The 19,393-nt window shown below is 35.7% G+C and overlaps 2 protein-coding genes across 5 annotated transcripts in view; one reads left to right on the forward strand and one right to left on the reverse strand.

The window, feature by feature from the left end:
- Nucleotides 1–86: 86 nt before the first annotated feature.
- LOC113493379 (synaptic vesicle glycoprotein 2A-like) lies at nt 87–17,455 on the reverse strand. Of its 2 annotated transcripts, none has more exons than XM_026871332.1 (12): nt 17,180–17,455; nt 10,577–10,809; nt 9,863–10,024; nt 8,364–8,526; nt 6,993–7,114; nt 3,203–3,441; nt 2,793–2,935; nt 2,416–2,530; nt 1,950–2,091; nt 1,350–1,506; nt 706–833; nt 87–309 (listed from the first exon to the last, which is right to left on the reverse strand). In XM_026871332.1, exons 2-12 carry the CDS (start codon nt 10,677–10,679, stop codon nt 230–232), a joined length of 1,554 nt encoding a protein of 517 aa, XP_026727133.1. In that variant the 5' UTR covers nt 10,680–10,809; nt 17,180–17,455; the 3' UTR covers nt 87–229. The 2 variants fall into 2 exon arrangements, with proteins under 2 accessions (XP_026727133.1, XP_026727134.1); XM_026871333.1 differs by lacking the exon at nt 17,180–17,455 and adding an exon at nt 11,084–11,230.
- LOC113493380 (putative transporter svop-1) overlaps nt 4,362–19,393 on the forward strand; it is a 31,656-nt gene continuing 16,624 nt past the window's right edge. For all 3 annotated transcript variants that reach the window (XM_026871334.1, XM_026871337.1, XM_026871338.1), the window contains exon 1: nt 4,362–4,763. The gene's annotated coding sequence lies outside the window, so the exon portion shown is untranslated. The remainder of the gene's footprint in view (nt 4,764–19,393) is intronic.

Consider the following 19,393-nt stretch of genomic DNA (forward strand, 5'->3'; position numbering starts at 1 on the left):
AAAGATTTCAATAGATGGCGCTGCTGTTCGTCTCTGGTTAACTGGCAAAATAAATAAGGAATTGCATAAGAAATGAAACTTCACTGTTATAATAAAATTATCTCAATAGTTTATTTAAATAGATTAATAAAAATAAATTCTAAATGCCTCGTATTGATTACGAATGCTTAAACTGTCTTTTATCAGTCTCTTGTTGGAACAGTTTTGTTTATAACTATGTAACATAGACTTAGAAGGTAAATCCCTTTTCTTCCAGCTCCCTTCGAACCTTCGTCGGGTCTGGCCATAGCAGCATAAGAAGAGTTGAAGCTGAAATAAGAAAGATAGAAGTATTATATATAAGTCAAACTCAAAGTATCTTTATTGTTTTGATTGAGCAGGTTACAGGTGTTAAATAACAATAATACAGTACTACAATCAGCCCATTTAGGCGTACAATAATTAAATCCCAGTCGGGCAGGAAGGTAATTACAAAATTATACTATATTAAAAGGTGTACATGTTTAAATTTGCATTAATGTATTTGTTTTATTATAACAAATTTAAATTTTAACATGTGGTTTATAAATATTTTTTTGGTATTTTTCTCAATTACACATTTTTCTGTCCTATGAGAAGTTCCTACTCTACAGCGAGGCGCTACCATCGTGACATTAATGATGTTGCAGGCTGTATATACCACAAGTATAACCGCTCATGACTGACCTGCAGTGAAGACCCCGAAGGCAGTGAAGGCCTCCAGACAGTGCAGGTCCAGCGCGGCGCCCAGCAGCCACGAGCCCAGCGCCGCGCCCGCGCGACCCACCATGTACATCACGCACATCGACATCGCTCTGCAATGGTGTATGAAGGTTAATAAACGTCCAGAACCATATTTTACTTGGTGAATGATGAATTTTAAAACTTCTATTTATTTTAAAATTGTATTTGCCGATGTCAGAAATGTTGCTGGATCGTTGTTGAATACGATAGTAACTACAAAGTATATTAGTTTATTTAGTATATTAGTTAATTTATTACATTAGTAAATAAATCATTTGCACTAAATCTTGATTTTCCTGACACGTGGGGTGCACGTGGTCAAAAATCGCTTAGATAAAGAGGTGTGTAAGAGAAAGGGAGAGGTGTTTGCCCAGCAGTGGGACATAAAACAAGCGTATAATAAAACCTGTTTCAACATTTTCTAGATTAATAATGACGAATATTACACCCATTTAATATTCCGCGAAGGTGAATCATCCTTTTACATTGCTTAAATACACACCCCCTAACGAACAGCCTTAATGAAACGTTTAGCCATTCTAGAACATTCCTTGGTCCTATTTGTCTTAACTATGGTCTACTCTTACCTCATAGAAGTAGGGAACACATCGACCGCGATGGCCGCCAGTATGGAGGCCGCGCAGCCCGAGCACAGCGACACGATGAGCAACACCGTCGCGCTCACGCCCTCGGGGACGAAGGCCGCGCCTATAGTGGCCAGCCCGCAGATAACCATTATACCGCCTGGAAGTAAGGTTCAGGCTTGATAAAATAAGTTTAGCTTTAAAATAAAGAAGAAGGTAGGTTATAAAGCTACTTTTACCAAAAGACTTCAGATTAATGTAACATTATTCAATTTTAGACCTTGAGACTTAAGGCCAGACAGATGCGAGACATAAAATAAAATTCTGTACCGAAATAGAACTGCTTTTGTTTTCGCAATTTACTTAACACTATCAAGATCTGTACAAAATTGTGGTGGTGTCCCTTTGCGAAACTGTAGACTTCTTTATAAAATACTTAAATACATGATATCTGATGATTTCCATTAAGAATGCATTCATCCTTTTATTTAGCTTAACAATAAATACTTCATCTTAAGTGGTTGGTGGTGTTCCTTTCGTTTTTAATCCTAGTTAACAGGAGTTGCACTGATGTGAAGTGGGCTTGCCCAAAAAAAAACTTACTGTAGAGCGTCTTCCTGCCGACTTTATTGATAAGGAACCCTATTGCTAAGTACGTGAGCGCGAATACCGCCCCCATGGACATGGAGATCGGGAACACCGCCACTGATATTTCTGCTTCACACTGGGCCTCGGTTGTCGCAAGCTACAATCAAGGAAAACTTTGTTAAGTTATTCATAAATACTATTGGTATAGTTAGCAGTATAATTCGGTAAGTAACTTAGCGAATTTCAGTCGCTCACACGCCACCTCGACAGCTCATAGTTAAGGACTCCGATTTGTGTACAAATTAATAGGAGTCCAAATTAGTAGGGCAGGTGCCGATAGATACGAGAAAGTGAAGTTGTTAAATAAATGTTATTTTACTAACATTCTATATTTACCTAGTTTTTGTGTTAAGGTCTTGTGAATTTGTCAATGTGTTTATCTAAGACATAATTTAAAACAAGGAAGTATATTTTTACTTACGCTAGCATTTAGAGTCTTTTCCCGAATAATCTGGCATATTGTAATCTTCTGACTGCCGCTGTTACTCAAAATGTTGTTTAATATATCTGGCACCCACACGTACAGACCACTTGACCTATGATCCAAAGGAGAAAGCTTACGAAATCAAATATCCAGAAGAGATCCTGCATCAAAGACAAGAAATCCACTGAACCTGCCTTTCTAGCGAGAGAAGGAGCATAAATTGGTTACATAAACGAAGTTATGTAATTTGAAGATTGAGAAAATTAGGCTAAATGCTGAGATAAAGAGCAGTAGAAAATGAAAGTAAAACTCATTTATCTGATCCCAAAATAAATACTTAGATGAAGGCAGAGAAGAAATGAAAATATACTTACACCATGAACACAGCAAACATAGAGATATGGGATATGAACACACATTTGAGCAGCGGAGGCCTGAACATCAGACCAAGGTTCTTGACAGCACCCGCGAAGCCTCCTGCCTTCACTTCCTCACTGCCTGAGGCTATTTTTGTCACCTGATAAAGAAAACAAATATATAGAGATGGAGAGTTTGACTCGCGACACTTAGGGTTCCATAAAAATAGGCTAAAGAAAAACTAATAACGACGAATGAAGGAGGATAAACTATTAGGTTGGATGATAAAATATATTACGAAATTTGGCATTGTCATTTGACACCAACTTATTATAGCCACCTATCACCACCAGCTTATACTAGGTACAAATTATATCAGGAAATTAAAACTTCAAAACAGTGAAAATTCAGAAGTAGAAATACTAACTGGAAAGTCCTCAGCCTTCTTCCCTGTATTCCACGCATACATTTGAGCTAGCACCGGTAGCGCGGCATCCGGACCTCTCGATGCCAAGAGATATCTTGGACTTTCAGGCAGGAACAGCAGGATGGCCGCAGCAGCCAGCCCTGGGGCACACCACAGCCAGACAAACGCTCTCCAAGGAGCAATCTGCATATAGCCCAGACTGAACGACCATTTCCCAGGGATAATCAGCCAAGCGAGGCCTGAAATTAACCATTTAGATATTTTTATTTTTATTGGCTCCTTATGTATATTTAAAACCAGCACTAAATGCACCTCATCATCGTCCTAGCCTTTTTCCCAACTATGTTGGGGTCAGCTTGCAGTCTAACCGGATTCAGCTAAGTAGCAGTGTTTTACAAGGAGCGACAGCTACCTATCTGATCCCTCAACTCACTAAATACACCTATGTTTAACAAATAAATAACCTTAATTTTTGATTCTTTAAAATAATTTGTCAATAGTGAAGAATTTACTGTACGTTACTGTATTAACAGGCCGTTCCATGACTATTTAAATTATTTGTAATGTAAGCGTTACTGCTTATGAACATTACAAGCATGTACAAAATTAACATCTTGATCGAAAATGTGATGCTTGAAAGTACATGTGAACAAGCGAAATTAAGTACATAATGTATGTAGACTGATAATAAGATGTATACTGAAAAATATAACTATCTCTTTCTCACTGGTGGCCTAAGAGACCACCATGTTATGGTTGTTGAAGCGTGACAGAGCTATAAACGGCGCGCAGCAGCATTTTTTTTCACGCCTGCAATACTTTAAGAGGCGGTAGGCAACCTCCCTGTGATGATTTTAGCGGAAGCGGTAGTCATTGTTTATATTATTTGTAAAATTAATTACTGCGATAATACAGACTTAATTTTCAGATATTAAAAAATAAGGCCTTATAAACGATGGTTATTAGTCTCCATAGTGTAAATTAAACGTCTCACGAAGCTCTTCCGATTGAGATACATTTCAATTCAGTTTATTCTGCAATTGTAATATTGATATAATTTTCCTTATTTGCTGAACAAACTATATAATTTATTTAATTTCCAATTACAAGGTCTCTGGTAGACTTTTGTATCGAATTCAGTAGCTTATTATATTTTATTTTAATAGCTGTAGACTTTGTCACGTGTTGCTCTGTTATTTGACAGAATTTTATTCATTTATATAAATTGTTACCATCTAAAAAGACGTCTTGGGTTCATTAAAATGCAAGTCACTTTATGTTAATGGGGAAAATTTGGGCGTTGCTGCAAACATGAAACGGTCGTCTGAATATTGACTGAATATTTGATTGTTGTTACAGATGCTGTATTTACATCTAGATTCGTCTCAAAATAATTTCGAATAAGGATGAATAATTAAACAAAGGTATTTAGACAGTTTGAAACTGTTTTTGCCGCCGGATAAATTGAGCCGTGAGACCACATTGCCGGCAGTTGAAATTAGCAGTTTGCATTGGTATTATGAATCTTTAGTGGCTGCCATTTTGAACTGAAAGAAGCTTGGTAAGTTAAATTTTTATCCTTCCTACCTGATTCATTTACACATGCATTACACACACCATTAGTTATAAATAGAGAGTATGTTTGTTACACGATGGGTTTTACTTTGGAGTGTCTTTGAGCATGTGACTTCAATATTTGTGAAGACGATTCCGAAACCGAAAAATACCGGGGAAATGCGAGTCAGGGTTACATAAAACCCTGTAGTTTTCGATTCCCTTGCAAGTGTCCAAAAAATAGCTAATGGCTTTAAATTATGATTTTTCTAAAGGTAGCACATTTCACAGTAGGCCGTGTTTCTAGGAAAAAGGAGAAAATTCCAAACTGTGGCTTTATTGGTGTTTTGACTTCTAGAATCAATATCAGATACCATTTGTTCCTTATATCGTGTAAACAAAAAAAAATGATACAGTAAATTTAAATCTTGTGTGACGGCACTTATCAGTACACTTTTTAGTGACAAGTGACATCATTAGCCCTCACTTCCACAAGTTTCATCAGTTCACCACCTTTGACGCGTTTTATCTTTATGAATTTTAATGATTCAATAAAATAAACGATAAGTATGCAATATTTAAATGTACCTGACAGGTAAATTAGACTGTCTGTGTTAAATATCTTATAAATAATGCACCATGTTGCATGCAGTGAAAATTCATTCTAATGTGACGTAATTTTGTAAACAAACTTTATCGCAACCTTTCAAATGCGCAGTTACATAATTTAATTAACTTTACTATAACATAAGATTCCTATACAAACAGTCAAACATTTCTGTCTTTTCGTGCAAATATAGCAAGAATGTTATCATACCACTGACGTATTACACAACAATGTAAATCACTGGGTAATAGCGATAAGAAAACCTATATAATGTAATAATAGTTTTTGGGTCAGTCAAGCATAAATATAGGCTCAATTGAAACTATTTATGCGATTTGAGATAGTATAAAAAAATGGTCTAGTGTTAGATATACAACTGGAAATGGTTAATATGAAGATCTAGATTCTCGACAATGTTTTATTGAGATAGACTGGTAACAAAAAGAATTCTTTTGAGAAGTGACTTTGCTTTGCCATTTTAATACTACAGTGTTTTGACCTCTGGTCTATTAATATAGTCATGTAGTTAGTCTTTAGTTTCTTATAAATTGTGGGTCCTCGCATAGAAGATTTTAGCATTGCCACTAATTTCAAGCGATGAGGATGAAGTTTTTGATGCATTAGATTATATTTATTTATCATACTTAGAAAATTTTAGCTATATTTCGATTATACATTAATAAAATAATAATTGGTACATGTTTCCTAATAATCTTATTGCCGGGAATTTTAATTGAGACGTTTGTAATTTTGATCGTTATATTACACAAAATCACCTAATGAGAGTAAACATTTGTATCAGGAGGTCACGTCAAGCTCACGTTATCACGATATATTATATAAGATTTGCTATTTCAAGATACGTAATATCGCAAATCTTCAACAAACTTGAGAAACCTTGAAAAATTAGTTGTGTCATTAGTGTCATAACCGAATTGTTCTCCTCATTAGTAGGTCTGTCTGTTACAGGGCTGTATAGTTAAATTACCCGATAAAAGAGCGTACTTATGTCCATCAGATGACGAATATGGGCTGATGATGATGATGAAGAAGCATAAAATATTATGACAGAAATAGAAGAAACATAATAAAGAAGATAGGTATCCCTAGAAACGAGGGCTCTTGGCCTTCAATAATGAGAACAGTAATTCAAGGAGAAGGAGGAACTTATTCCTGTTGTGTATTAACAGGCTTAGAACGAAAAACTAGTTACATAAACTAAATAAGGATTTAAAATTGTATAATAGGTTTATAAACCTCTAAACACAAAATACTCAGCACTTGGTGGGTTTCATTATTATTCATTACATGTAGGTGGGACAGCCTTGTGGTAAGACCGCAGGACTACCAAGTCAAAGGTTTCGAGTTCAATCCCAAGCAGCACACCGGCTTTTCGAATATTGTATGAGTTTTAGAAAATCATCATAGCTACCGAGTTTCGGAAGACATTTAAAATGTAAGTCTTGCGCCTGATCTCTCTCCGGTCTCATCAGGATACAAGAATGCTTTTTTGTTCACTATAATATGCGCAGGGCAATTGACTGACGTCCAGTGACGTCAGATGCCGTGGCGGAAATCGATTATGAGGGCATTATTACTTTAACTCTAGTATAGAAAACTGTTTCACACCTGGTAATATAATGAAGGATAGTGATATGAAGACTGAGCTCCACGCGATGGCGGCCGCGCGCTTGGAGTGCGCGTGCATCTCACCCAGGTACGCGTACACTGTGGCGCTGGAGGCTGATATCCTGGAAGACGAGAAAGAAACTGTTAGGACTGAGCTTTTCTTGAGACCTAATGGAAATAGATAGGATCCAGCGCAAAGTCGAAAGAACTAACACGGCTGCTGTTTCAATGATCTGTCATAGATGTTAGAGGCTACAGCTGATGATGATGGTGATGATTGGAAATACTGAAGAAATTACTTTGCCTTGGGGAAGAGAGAGAAGATAGCCAGTTGCTTTGCCATTGCATGGCAGAAACGCAGTCTATTGTAACTGCCTGTGCTAATATTCGTTCATCTTTATAAAAGCTTACAAGCCCCAAATTAGTCATATTCAGTTTCTCATTGTCTATGTCATCAGAATAGTCGAGGCAAATATATCAAAGGTGTCAATGTCATGTGCGTCAATGAAAATTAAAACTAGTAGTCCCCAAAAATTTAAAGGAGTAAGTAGAATAATTGATCCCACTGCTGGGCAAAGGCAATAATTAACTAGCCTTATCACTCAACTCCATATTAATAAAGGAAAATTAGTTTTTCTTTAGCCAATTTTTACCGGTATCCTGTTGCAAACCTTTTTGGAACCAAATATCTACGCATTCCTATAAGTTTGGTTACATAACATTAATTGTAATGATTTAATATTATACAAGTAAGTGAGCAGCATATTCCATCGCTTATCATATATTGAACTGACACAAAATAGAACAATTATAATCCGTTACTCGTGCTTGCAACACTAACCTACTGACGAAGCAAAATGCGCAGTTACGTGGATATTTATCATTTCACGTGTAATATGTTAAACTTTGTTTCATATCTGTTTTTGATTTCGTTTACTAGTTTTGCTTGTAAGTAATCTTTGTAAGTTCTCCACGGCAAGAAATAACTTCTTGGATAATGTTAGAGCGCCAGTTGTAAGAAAAGTTCGTATTGAAAAATATTTGAATTTATTTTTATGCTAACTTTATAATTTCTAGTGCATCCATTTCTTCAGCAACCGTAAAAAAGATAATACATGCGTAATTCTAAGGCAATCAAATAGTTTCATTTTCTACCATTATTCAGTTTTTAGTTGACCAATGTAATTAAAATATTAATAGATTGAATAGAAAAACTTTGTCTAAATAGTTTTAAGAATTGCGACATGTACTACCTCTCTTTAGACCTATAATGTAAAAATACTAATAAAACAGCTGCAATTCAAGTTCCGAGTACATCCAACCCAAAAACTTCAAATAAGACAATACCACGAAATATCCGTGACTACTTACAAGCAGCCAGTAAGGAACCTGAAGCCCATCAGCATCCACACGCTGCTTGAGAACGAGGATATGATGGAGAAGACAGCAGACAGCAGGATCGCTGGCAGCATGACAGCTCGCCGTCCTATCCTGTCACCCAAGTAGCCCCACAGGAAAGACGTGCTGATTATACCTGGGAAGAAACCACAAGGATTATTAGGAACGGCTAGTTCGAATGTTTGGTTGTTTGTTTCTCTTTCACGCAGAATCCATTGAACCGTTTATAACCAGGAGAAGGGATAGTTAGGACAAAGGATAGTTTTTAGCTCGATTTTACGTTCCCGTCAGATTATTTTCGATAAGTAGATTTACAATATTACCCTACAAAAAACGTGTTGAGACGCAAAGAGAGGTTGCAAAATTGCAATAATTGGTGTTTGGGTAGATATCATCGTCATCCTAGCCTTTTTGCAACTATGTTGTTGGGGTCGGTTTCCAGTCTAACCGGATGCAGCTCAGTACTAATGTTTTAAAAGAAGCTACTGCCTATCTCCTCAACCCGGTAACCTGGGCAATACGCTAACCGCTTAGACAATTTCTATGTGTATGTATGATATATTGTATAATATGAGTATGTATTTTTGGACCACCTTATCGACCAATTTCGAAACTATTTTATATGAAGTTAGCTTTAACCTTAAATAAAAACTGGGCTTATATCTTTTCTACGGGCAACATCGCGAGGTGTTGTTTTTTAATGTTTAACGTGAGTAAAACCCACACATTCATTCTCCTTTAAAAGAGTAATAAACCTGAGGTTAATGTTACAGGTAAATCACGGAAATGTACGGAACTACTTCAAGATAAAAATGCCGCAAAAGCTTCAACACTGGTAAACATTCTTGTTGTAGCACATCGACCCTAAGTTAACAGCATAAGGTTCAATTTAAACGTGTCTTTTAGTATACATTTATCCCTAAACCGGTGCGGCAAAACAAGTTATTAATTAATACTTTAATAGATAGTTGCAAAGCAGTAAATAATTTATACAACTTGGTAATGTCGTTATCAACACATAGGTATATAAATATGTTTATTTGATAGATCACTAACGTTATTGAAAATTAATGTCTTATGAGGTTACATTTTGCATTGCAGTTGATTAGGTCAAGTTTTAGATGGGATAATTATATGCGATCTGGGCGAGTATTCTGCTATTTACTGTGGCCGATAAATGAATGGAAATTAGATTAAATTTGCACTTTTCATATTATTATACTAAATTTTTTTCTAACACAATAATTGAAAATTCAGTACGGGGCGGAACACTCACGATCAATACAATGAATTTTCAATTATTGTATTGGCAAAATGCTTAAGAGAATATTAACAGTTTCAAAAAGCATAAATTGCAGCAGTGGTAGTCCAGAGTCTACTACGATTGCTGCAACATGATCCAGAATACAAGTTTGGGAAAAGAATTTGAAAGAGTCCTAAAGCCTCGTTTAACCAAAAACCTCTAATCTTACCAATAAAAGCAGCAGCATTGACCAATCCTTTGTGGTTGTTTGTGAGCTTCAGTTCACACTCAGCAGTTGTGATGGCATAGCTCATGCCGACAGACTCCATGGAGACGTTCAGCATTATCAGACCGCTGGTGAAGAGTACCAGGTGGTTGAGCTTGCCATGCCCTGGAAACATGAAAGAAAACATGATAACAAGGCTAAATTATTATTATTAGAACAAGGACATTGTCGCCGAGGTGGCCGAAGCGGCGAGGTGGTGTGATGATCTAGTCACATAGACGATGCACCTGGCCAGAAATCGCAAAATATAGAGAGGTCTGGAAGAACACGGGAGACCTTTGCCCAGAGAATGCATGTAAAATATAAAAAAAATATTTTGTTCTTCTCCTCATCATATGTTTAACGACCAACCTGTCCTCACAGATTTGCCTCTGACGTTTCTTTACCCTTGTTAAATGCTCAGTTATGAAACTTTCCTAAGAATTTCCCATACTCACCACATTATTTGCCCCATATATCTAGAAAGTGATAATTGTTTTTTAGTATGCAAATTAATAGTTTGGAGCGTGTCGTGTCATTGATACGGCTTTTGTTTACGGCAGGTCAACAGTCAAAGTACATAATGACTTATTAGCTTACAGTAAGCGCGCTAAGTAAAACGTCAAAACGTTAAAATTCTAAATTGTGTATTAAAATCAAGTATGTCTGCATACATACCAGTTTGTTCGAACGCTTCCTCAAAACTATATTCACTGGTGGGGTTGAGTTTCGCCGCACTCTCCGCATCGCCTTCTGAATTATATTTGCTTTTGTCTGGCATCTTTATTTTCTATATATTCTTCTATTATCTTTTACATGAGCATATCTTAAAGGCAAGACTGGGTTCTTGTAGATAATCAGAAACTCTCCTGGATAGTTTCTTTCTTATAATGATGACCTTCTTCTTTTGCCTGTACAAAAAATAATAAGATAAATAGTTTGAAGTAAAAAATCTACATTTAGATCTACTCTTTTGATATGAGTTGACGGATTGATCAATTATTGCAAGATTGACCTTCCCATCCAATTAACCTGGGCAAAACCATACCCTTGAGTGAGATAGGTTGTGCGACATTCTAACTACCCGTAACTACTCTTAAAGATCTATAATTATCAGCCGGGACCCACATTTCGTCTTTTATTCAAAATACAAAGGAACTTGTTATGACATAGATGGTCACCCACATATCAAGCGAAGGTTAATCAATCACTGATCAACTTGCGCAGTTGTAGCTTAGTCACATCCTCTACTTACTACTTAGCTAAGTGAAGTTATAAAATGTCTATTAATTATTTATTGCTCCTGACAATAAAATGGACAACATGACACATAAAGACGAATTTGCGTCGTTATATTTAAATACGACTGTTATTGACATAAAAGCAAGACGGCGCATTAGCAGTGTCTCGCTCTAACAAAGTCTGGCTTTTTAAACGATAAATTCGCAAGCTCTTATCGATAGATAGTTATCATTACAAAAACATATTATTGTCATTGTTAATTATATGTATTGTGCTATCGTGATTAATGTACCTTATCTTAAGGATTGTATCGCTATGTCGGTCAATAGCACAGATGATTAGCATCAATATATTTCTTCGATCATAACAATGTGTTTTCTGATCAGTAAAAAAATCTTGTTTTAAATAGTCCGGTCAAGTGCGCGTCCTACTCTGAGGGTTCCGTAGAAAATCTATTCGGTATACCCATTATCAAATTAATGACTGCAACAAGCGTTGCTTTACCTCAATATTTCTTTTATTCGTATTTTTGGTTATAGTAATTTATCATCTGTGAAAATTCAATTGTCTAGCTATCACGCTTCATATAAGTACATAGCGGACTTCAGAATTCAGCTTCGGTTTTTAATATTTTATTACGGAACTGGAAAAATTATGGAATTTATAACCCTAAAAAGATTTGTTGTTATTGTCACAATAGACCAATGGAGGTACTAATTGCATTGCATTTATACCCTTCGGGACATTACCGGCGTCGACTAGGAGTTAATGCCAGAGAGAGTGCCTCAAAAAAAAGTGGTATCACGAGTTATGGCGAGAAAGCTTTGACGAAAAAAGCAATTAGCAAGTAGAAAAATGTTGATATCCGGATTCTGACCAACAGTTCTACCAACGCGCAACGTCTCTTAAAGTAAGAATTTCTGAAATGAAATGAAGAAGTCTTTAATTCAATCCGATAAACCTTATTTGAATCCGGTCTCGGTTTCTGAAGGCAGATTACTTAAAGAACTTTTGACGTTTAAAAAAAATACAACAAAGAAGTCTTACCAATTTTGTCAAGCGTGTAAAAAGACGTCATGACAACGCAAACAAAGACACGGTAACTAGAACTTGCTTAAAATCGTTATTTTTTTACTAGCTCCATCTATCGGACCATATTTATAACTGTAGTTTTATCTTAAACGTTAAAGTATTTAGAAAATATTGTTATTTGTTAACGAAGTCTTGTATTTTTCTAATTTTTAGTAGCCTCTTTTACCTTTTTCGTTTAATTCTTTCCCACTTTAAAGTTTCTAATTGCAGAAATTGTTTATAATATGGTTGAATTATCTGTCCTAAACTTATCCAGATTTCTTCCTTTAGTGCTAGCAAGTTAAACTTCGTTTTTTTTAAAGTATGAGCAACGCTTTGCATAAGTGGGACATTTCTTCTCTTGCTGCGAACAGCGGGACAGATAGTTCGAAAGCAGGACTGTCCTGTTAATAGTAGGACGTATGGTCACGTTAGGCACGCACAAAACGTTTTGTAGTTCAAAGAAATTTTATTCTGATCTGGTTTGTGGTTGCGTTATTAGCGGGCGTTGACTTTAAAACTTGTATCTTTTATGGTCCTTTACCCTAAAACCCGAAGCTCTTTTAGGGTACCTGCTTAATTAGAAATTAAACTTGATCCCTCGGTCCTCGCATTATGGAAAATGAGTATTATGTTGCATACAATCCAATGTTGTGTATGTATTAGCAGGCACTTACGGAACCCAGTTCAAGACATTGAATTTTCATCTAGATGTGTAGTTACCAGGCTTTGTGCTGTATTTAGAGATATCCTCGGCCTTTGTGGAGTCGACGGGTAAAAGCTAATATTACATAATTTTATCATAAAAAAAAAAACAAATACATTGTATATTTAACACGTCTGCAGCATGTTATCTTCATTAGGCATATAACACATGGATCAATAAGTCCCGAGACTAACAATGAAAACAACATTTTTTTTTGCAAAATGTTTTTTATTCATCAACGTAATCACCTTTTAAGGTGATGCAATCATTCCAACGCTTTTCCAATTTTTCAATACCATGTTTATAAAAAAAATATCTTTCGCTGCAAAATAACCTTCAGTTTCTGCGATGACCTCCTCATTTGAGCCAAATCTTTTTCCCTGGAGCATTTTTTTAAGATCAGCAAAGAGCCAGTAGTCAGTGGGGGCTAAATCTGGCGAGTATGGGGGGTGGGGAAGCAGATCAAAGCCCAATTCGTCCAATTTTGCCATTGTTTTCATCGACTTGTGGCAGGGTGCATTGTCTTGGTGAAAAAGGATTTTGTTCTCTGCATGTGCGGTCGTTTTTCTGCGATTTCCTCTTTCAAACGTACTAGCAAGTCAATATAATAATCACTGTTGATCGATTTACCTTTTTCGAGGTAGTCAATAAAAATCACGCCATGCGTATCCCAAAAAACTGACGCCATGACTTTGCCAGCTGACTGCTGCGTTTTCGGACGTTTCGGACGGCTTTCGCCAACTGTGCGCCACTCAGATGACTGCCGCTTCGACTCTGGAGTGCAGTGATGTATCCATAATTCGTCCATGGTCACGTAACGACGCAAGAAATCTTTTTTGTTACGAGTAAATAGCGATAAACAGCTTTCTGAATCATCAACTCTTTGCTGTTTTTGTTCCATCGAAAGCAATCGCGGCACCCACTTGGAAATAACCTTTTTCATGCTCAATTTTTCATGAAGGATAGTAAATACACTTCCATATGATATCTGTGTCATCTCAGCAATCTCACGGAGCCTCACTTTACGATCTTTCATTATAATTTTTGTCACTTCGCTCACATTTTCCAATGTAACGGCTTCCACAGGTCTACCCGCGCGTTCCGCGTCATTTGTGTCGGTACGACCACGTTTAAACTCGGCAAACCACCGACAAATCGTTGCTTTTGATGGACAAGAGTCCGGGTAACATTTTTCAATCCATTGTTTTGCTTGCACGGAGTTTTTACCCATCAAAAAACAATGTTTTATCAGAACACGAAACTCGGTTTTTTCCATTTTTAAAACAAACTACAAAACGACTTTACTCTACCCTCGATAACTCAGCTGTTTCTGGTCCGATCGACTTATTTTTTTTAAATGTTTCAAGCAAAGGTTAGTACTTTAGAAAGACGTGGTTACTGGTTTACTACGAGCGCTATCTCTGGGTTAGTCTCGGGACTTATTGATCCATGTGATACAAATAAGTATGGCAGCAAATAAAGTAGTTATTTCCCTTCTTTTAAATGATAGTGTTAGCATAGGAATTAATATTAATTGTCATGTCGTCTTAAAGGATTAAAATTATCAAAATTGTGCAATAGTGTGTAATACTTATAATTTGTTTTTTTATATCGGCTGTCTGAGCTGTATCAAGTAAGGATTAGGTCTATTGTAAAAACCTGTGTCTCAAGGTTGCAGATTTTACAGCCTATACCCGCTAAGTATTTGATAGACGATTCGGAGCGAAAGAATCGAAAAGTGATATAAGACCATTACCAATGCATATAGAATTATGAGATATTCTGTATAGATTATTTAATAAATATGTTTAGATAGATCGATCCTTCGATGGATGTTTCAAAATGATCGTTAGACAGTTTCCAGTAGGTACTCAGGCAGTGTCTCATTCATGAATCTGTCTTTAAATCCGTGAAGAACATGTAAAGTACCAGCTGCGTATCGCGTGCTTGGTCTAGTTCTGAATATATGTATATAATCTGCATGAAGACCTTATGGAAATGTAAGCATTTTATGTAGCTTGATGTTATGGAGTCATGTATGACAGGAAGGTAGCTAAGTAACGCAAATTAGACGTCGGTTGATTTAGAGCAAAAGGAGTAAATGGTTTAAAACAAAAAGGCCTACTTATTTCCAGCAGTAATATTATAAGAACAAATGATAAATATGTGTAATGATGGGGTAGTGTGCGATTTATCGTTCGCTTTCGATAGAGTGGATGTATTATCACCTTTATGTGAGCGCGTATGTTTTTTACATCTTCAAGCTCAAAGTGGACTGATTGCAATAGAATTTTGTATGGAGGAAGCTGAGATCATTTGCATCTTCCAGCCGCTAGCAACAGCTAGCACTTAATATATGCAAAGTAAAAAACGCCGTCTAAAATGTCAGTCAAAAAACTTGAAAAAAACACCGCATCTAACTTAAAAAATAACCGGTTAAATCTTTAACATTTAAAACAGATGAGTTTTCGTACTAAAGACCTATTAACTTATTATTTAGGTACAAATAAATAAAACCAGCTGATTGTTTAAAAAAAAAGTAATATTCGCCGACGTTCCAGTTTCTACATATACCGATGATAAATGAAGAGTTATTGACCACTCATTTCCTAGTATGCTGCTATTTCAAGACGTCTAATAGGCAACTTAGATAAGCAGAAAATCTATTTTAAATAGGTGTCTGTCTAGTTTTGTGTCTATTCGGCACAACAATGCAGTTGCAGCAAAAAACTTAATTAGTATATAAGGCATTGTTGAAGTGTTTTTTTTGTTTGTTCGTTACCTAGGTACCTTCTTGTTCATAAAGGTTGATTCATTTTGGTAATATATTGGGAAGTCACTTTATGGAATTTTGTATTTAAAAATAGTTTGTGTTACCTAATAGCTAATACAATTCGCAAGTACCATGTGTAAAACTGCGGAGAACACGTCGGACTGCAACTTTAATTTATAACCTTTTTCTGTTTGTCTGTACAATCATCCACACGGACGGACAAAAGCATGTTAGAGTTAAGGCAGTAAATCTTAAATAAAACCGGTCACAAATAGGTCACCCATCAAGACGTATAGTTTTTTGCTTAACCTCGATGTTTATTAATATATTCATAATATGTGCAAATTTTAACTGCCTAGCTATCACGGTTCATGAGAGTCAGCCTGCTGACAGATGATCAAACGGATCAGCGGATCCATAGTTATATAGCACAGTCTAAAAATATGATTTTTTAATACTAGGTACGGGTTCCGTTTTAACCAAAAACTACAAAAATTTGTACTTTGTTTTAACGTTTATAACGTGTTTATGTTATTGTAAGTAACTTTATTTGTTGAATTAGGTGTAACGTTAACTTTAATAGGTAAGTAAATAAATGAACTGTCGATGTTGCCTACATTTAACATAAAGTTGGAAATTAGGTTCATGAGTCGTACTTGAGAAGATATCTACAATACCTGTGCGTTCTTCTGAATAACCTTAATTAAACTGTTTCACAACTACACTAGTTAACCTTAATACACGCAAATGACCGATAAGACTTAGCTATTAAAACGATAACAATTTTAATTTAACAATAATAAAGAACAAAACTAAATTTAAACCCAGTTTGGGTCAGTGGGTCATCTTAGGGGTCATCATCATGATCTGCACTACCTACCTACATTATGAAATGCACTTTACTTTTTCATACATAACCTAACCTAACCTTGAATGAAACTATCAAAACATAACCTACTTTTAAACTAAAGACTATTTATTTAAGTCCAATTATCTAAACAAAAAAAGTCAACAAAAGAATGCGACCTTTAAAATGAGATGAATTACTTTCTATTACGAATTAACAACTACTAAAGCATTTGAATGGTAGGAATCGTCAATTGTTTTTTTTTGTAACGGTACCTACCCACGGTACTTAGTAAAGATTTTTGTTTGCTCGTGTCTCTATCTATAATATTTATTATTAGAAAACAATTAATAAGTACAGAAGTTATGAAGTTTTTTAAACTATGAAGTTTCCATAATAGATGAGAAATACACCTCAAATCTTATCGGTTAAATCTAGGAAGTAAACAAACACATAATTTGCAAAAGAACGCATTTTAATTAGTTGTTTCGAGTAAATATTTAGCTAGTTTAACTTTGATGAAGTAGTTAACATTATCTACTTTCCTGTCCACAAACTGTTAGTTTACTGTTAAACATTTAACTTAGCAATACGTCAAAATATTTAACACTTTACCCCGGGTCACAAACGCACGATACCTACCTCTTACTTATCAATGAACACAAATAACTCACAAACGCACTTGACACATGTAATTATCACTTAACTATACAATTTAATTATCACTGACAAATTGAACACATGTTTTAATTCAACAGCCCACGTGTTATGAGAAAAAAATGCAGTTTTGGCGGGATAAAATTCGAGCGTGCGCCCTCGTTGGCTGGCAATGGCGTACTACTAAAATTAGGTACGGAGATCCGTGCAAGCGCATGCCGCATGTTGTATTAATATAGACCTGCCAGCGCGCGTAGTGTATTCTTAAACTTTTTTTTATTGATTTGACTGGTTGCTGTCTGGTTTTCATTGATATTTTTTTATGAATGGGGGTTAATTTTAATATTTTTAAACATAATTTGAATTCGAATTTACATTATACTAGTTTCTTTAGCGTTTAAATAAACGTCGAGGAGTGTGAATGAAATCATTCTTAAATGATTTATGCATTATAGGTAGGTACATAGACTACATAGATATTTTATTACTTACTCACACTCATGGGCCGACATCGGCACTTAGGTAAATCATTAATAATTATAAATTCTGAATGTTAGGTTTAATTAACACAGTACCTAACAACCTATTTCTTTACATTTTGCTAAAATGTTTAGTATAAATAAAAATATATTAAGTATAGAATTATTTTTGATTTTAATTGTAAACGAGGGTACATTTTTATGCACACTTACGAAATTATTATGTATACCTACTTTTGACTGCAGATTTTTTAAAGTTTCGTTCTTAATAAAGCGTAAACAATTGCAGACAGTTTTGATAAGATAACCGTATTATTTTTTTATGCAAACATTCAGAAAATCCTGTGGAGATAAAACTCACAAGATTGTTTACGCAATTCTCATAATTTTAGTTTATTATTACGAATTATTTGTATCACCGAAGGTTATTGGTTTAGGTCATATCTGAACGATAACTGATAGTCCTATCATAGCCGTTTAGAGGATTTATGACATTTGTGTGACGTCATTGCGTATGACGGCACTCGTTCTTGTGGCACGTGTAATGAAATGAAAGTGTAGTGTTCAAAAGGGAAGCTTTAATTATTGAGCTATCATTAATCAATCAACTAAGCCTATCCATAGCACTGCTGCAGTACTAGATCATCCGCCTTTCATAACCATATCAGTAAAATATAGGATTGTTGGCGGTCATTAAGAAAACTACATAATTGTCTGAATGTGTTTCTTGACCAGGGCCACCTTTAAATAAGATAAGCACAGCTAGCTAAGCACAGTAGCTAGTGTGTGAGTGAGATACCGTACCACAAAGAAATACGCGGTCTGCTTCATGGGATGTTGTCTGGAAGAAAAATAGGGATTCTAGGCAATGATGAAACCGTTGAGTTTATAGTGGTTTCCGGAGAGACGGACGCTCCAGTGCTCTGAAAGATGTTTATAAAGTGAGACGCCTATAGGTACGTATAGTCTGCTGCTCCTACTCACTTCCATCTCAGCTGAAGCTACCAGACTTTATGAGCTCATAGCACAGGCACTAGTAATGTACACATTTACAATCAACTGCGGTCATAAATGAAATCGTAATACGTAGCGAGGCGTTGTCAGGTCAAGGTAAAGTTGCGGTTATATTCATTAAGTTAACTGAAGTGCGGTATCTTTATTACCGTTCACGTTACATAAGTTACTTTTACGATAAGGTTATGTGGTAGCTTGTTTGAAATGTACTTACAGTCGTCGACATTTATGTCGTGAAATAGTCTCTAATACTTACATTCTTACGTGAGACGTCCCTAATGTTCGTCTAGTAACTAGGGGCATACATATTATATAAATAGCTTAATATGTCTAAAACTCTATAAATTGTGGCGATCGCTTGAATCCTACAGGTACATACATATATATATATAGTCCTCCTTATCGTTTTCGATAACGGCGACCATTGGCAATTCACCTCCTAGCGTGAGCCCTGATGTGACTGGCTAGACCGAGTTTGGATCTAAACACTCGGTCGCAAGCGCTGCAGTAAAGTTGACCCGCAGAATTGAGAGTATAGGTGTATATGTATGTATAGTATACATACATATACGTCCTAAACATATTATAAGATAGTACAGGAGTAAAGCTGCCGGTATCTGATGAAACTTTAAATTGTGTTCGTTAAAATAAAATAAAACTCCTGACATTAATTATTCTGAAATGCTCTGAAATTATAACCCTTTAT

This window comes from Trichoplusia ni, chromosome 4 (genome assembly GCF_003590095.1).
Source record: "Trichoplusia ni isolate ovarian cell line Hi5 chromosome 4, tn1, whole genome shotgun sequence".
In the NCBI taxonomy this organism is placed as follows: Eukaryota; Metazoa; Arthropoda; class Insecta; order Lepidoptera; family Noctuidae; genus Trichoplusia; species Trichoplusia ni.

Coding starts and splice junctions, on each gene's coding strand:
- LOC113493379 (XM_026871332.1), bottom strand. CDS start 10,679: ATGCCAGACAAAAGCAAATATAATTCAGAAGGCGATGCGGAGAGTGCG. Junction 8,527..9,862: donor CAATGCTGCTGCTTTTATTG/GTAAGATTAGAG, acceptor GTTTCTTCCCAG/GTATAATCAGCACGTCTTTC. Junction 3,442..6,992: donor ATCCTTCATTATATTACCAG/GTGTGAAACAGT, acceptor GGTTAATTTCAG/GCCTCGCTTGGCTGATTATC.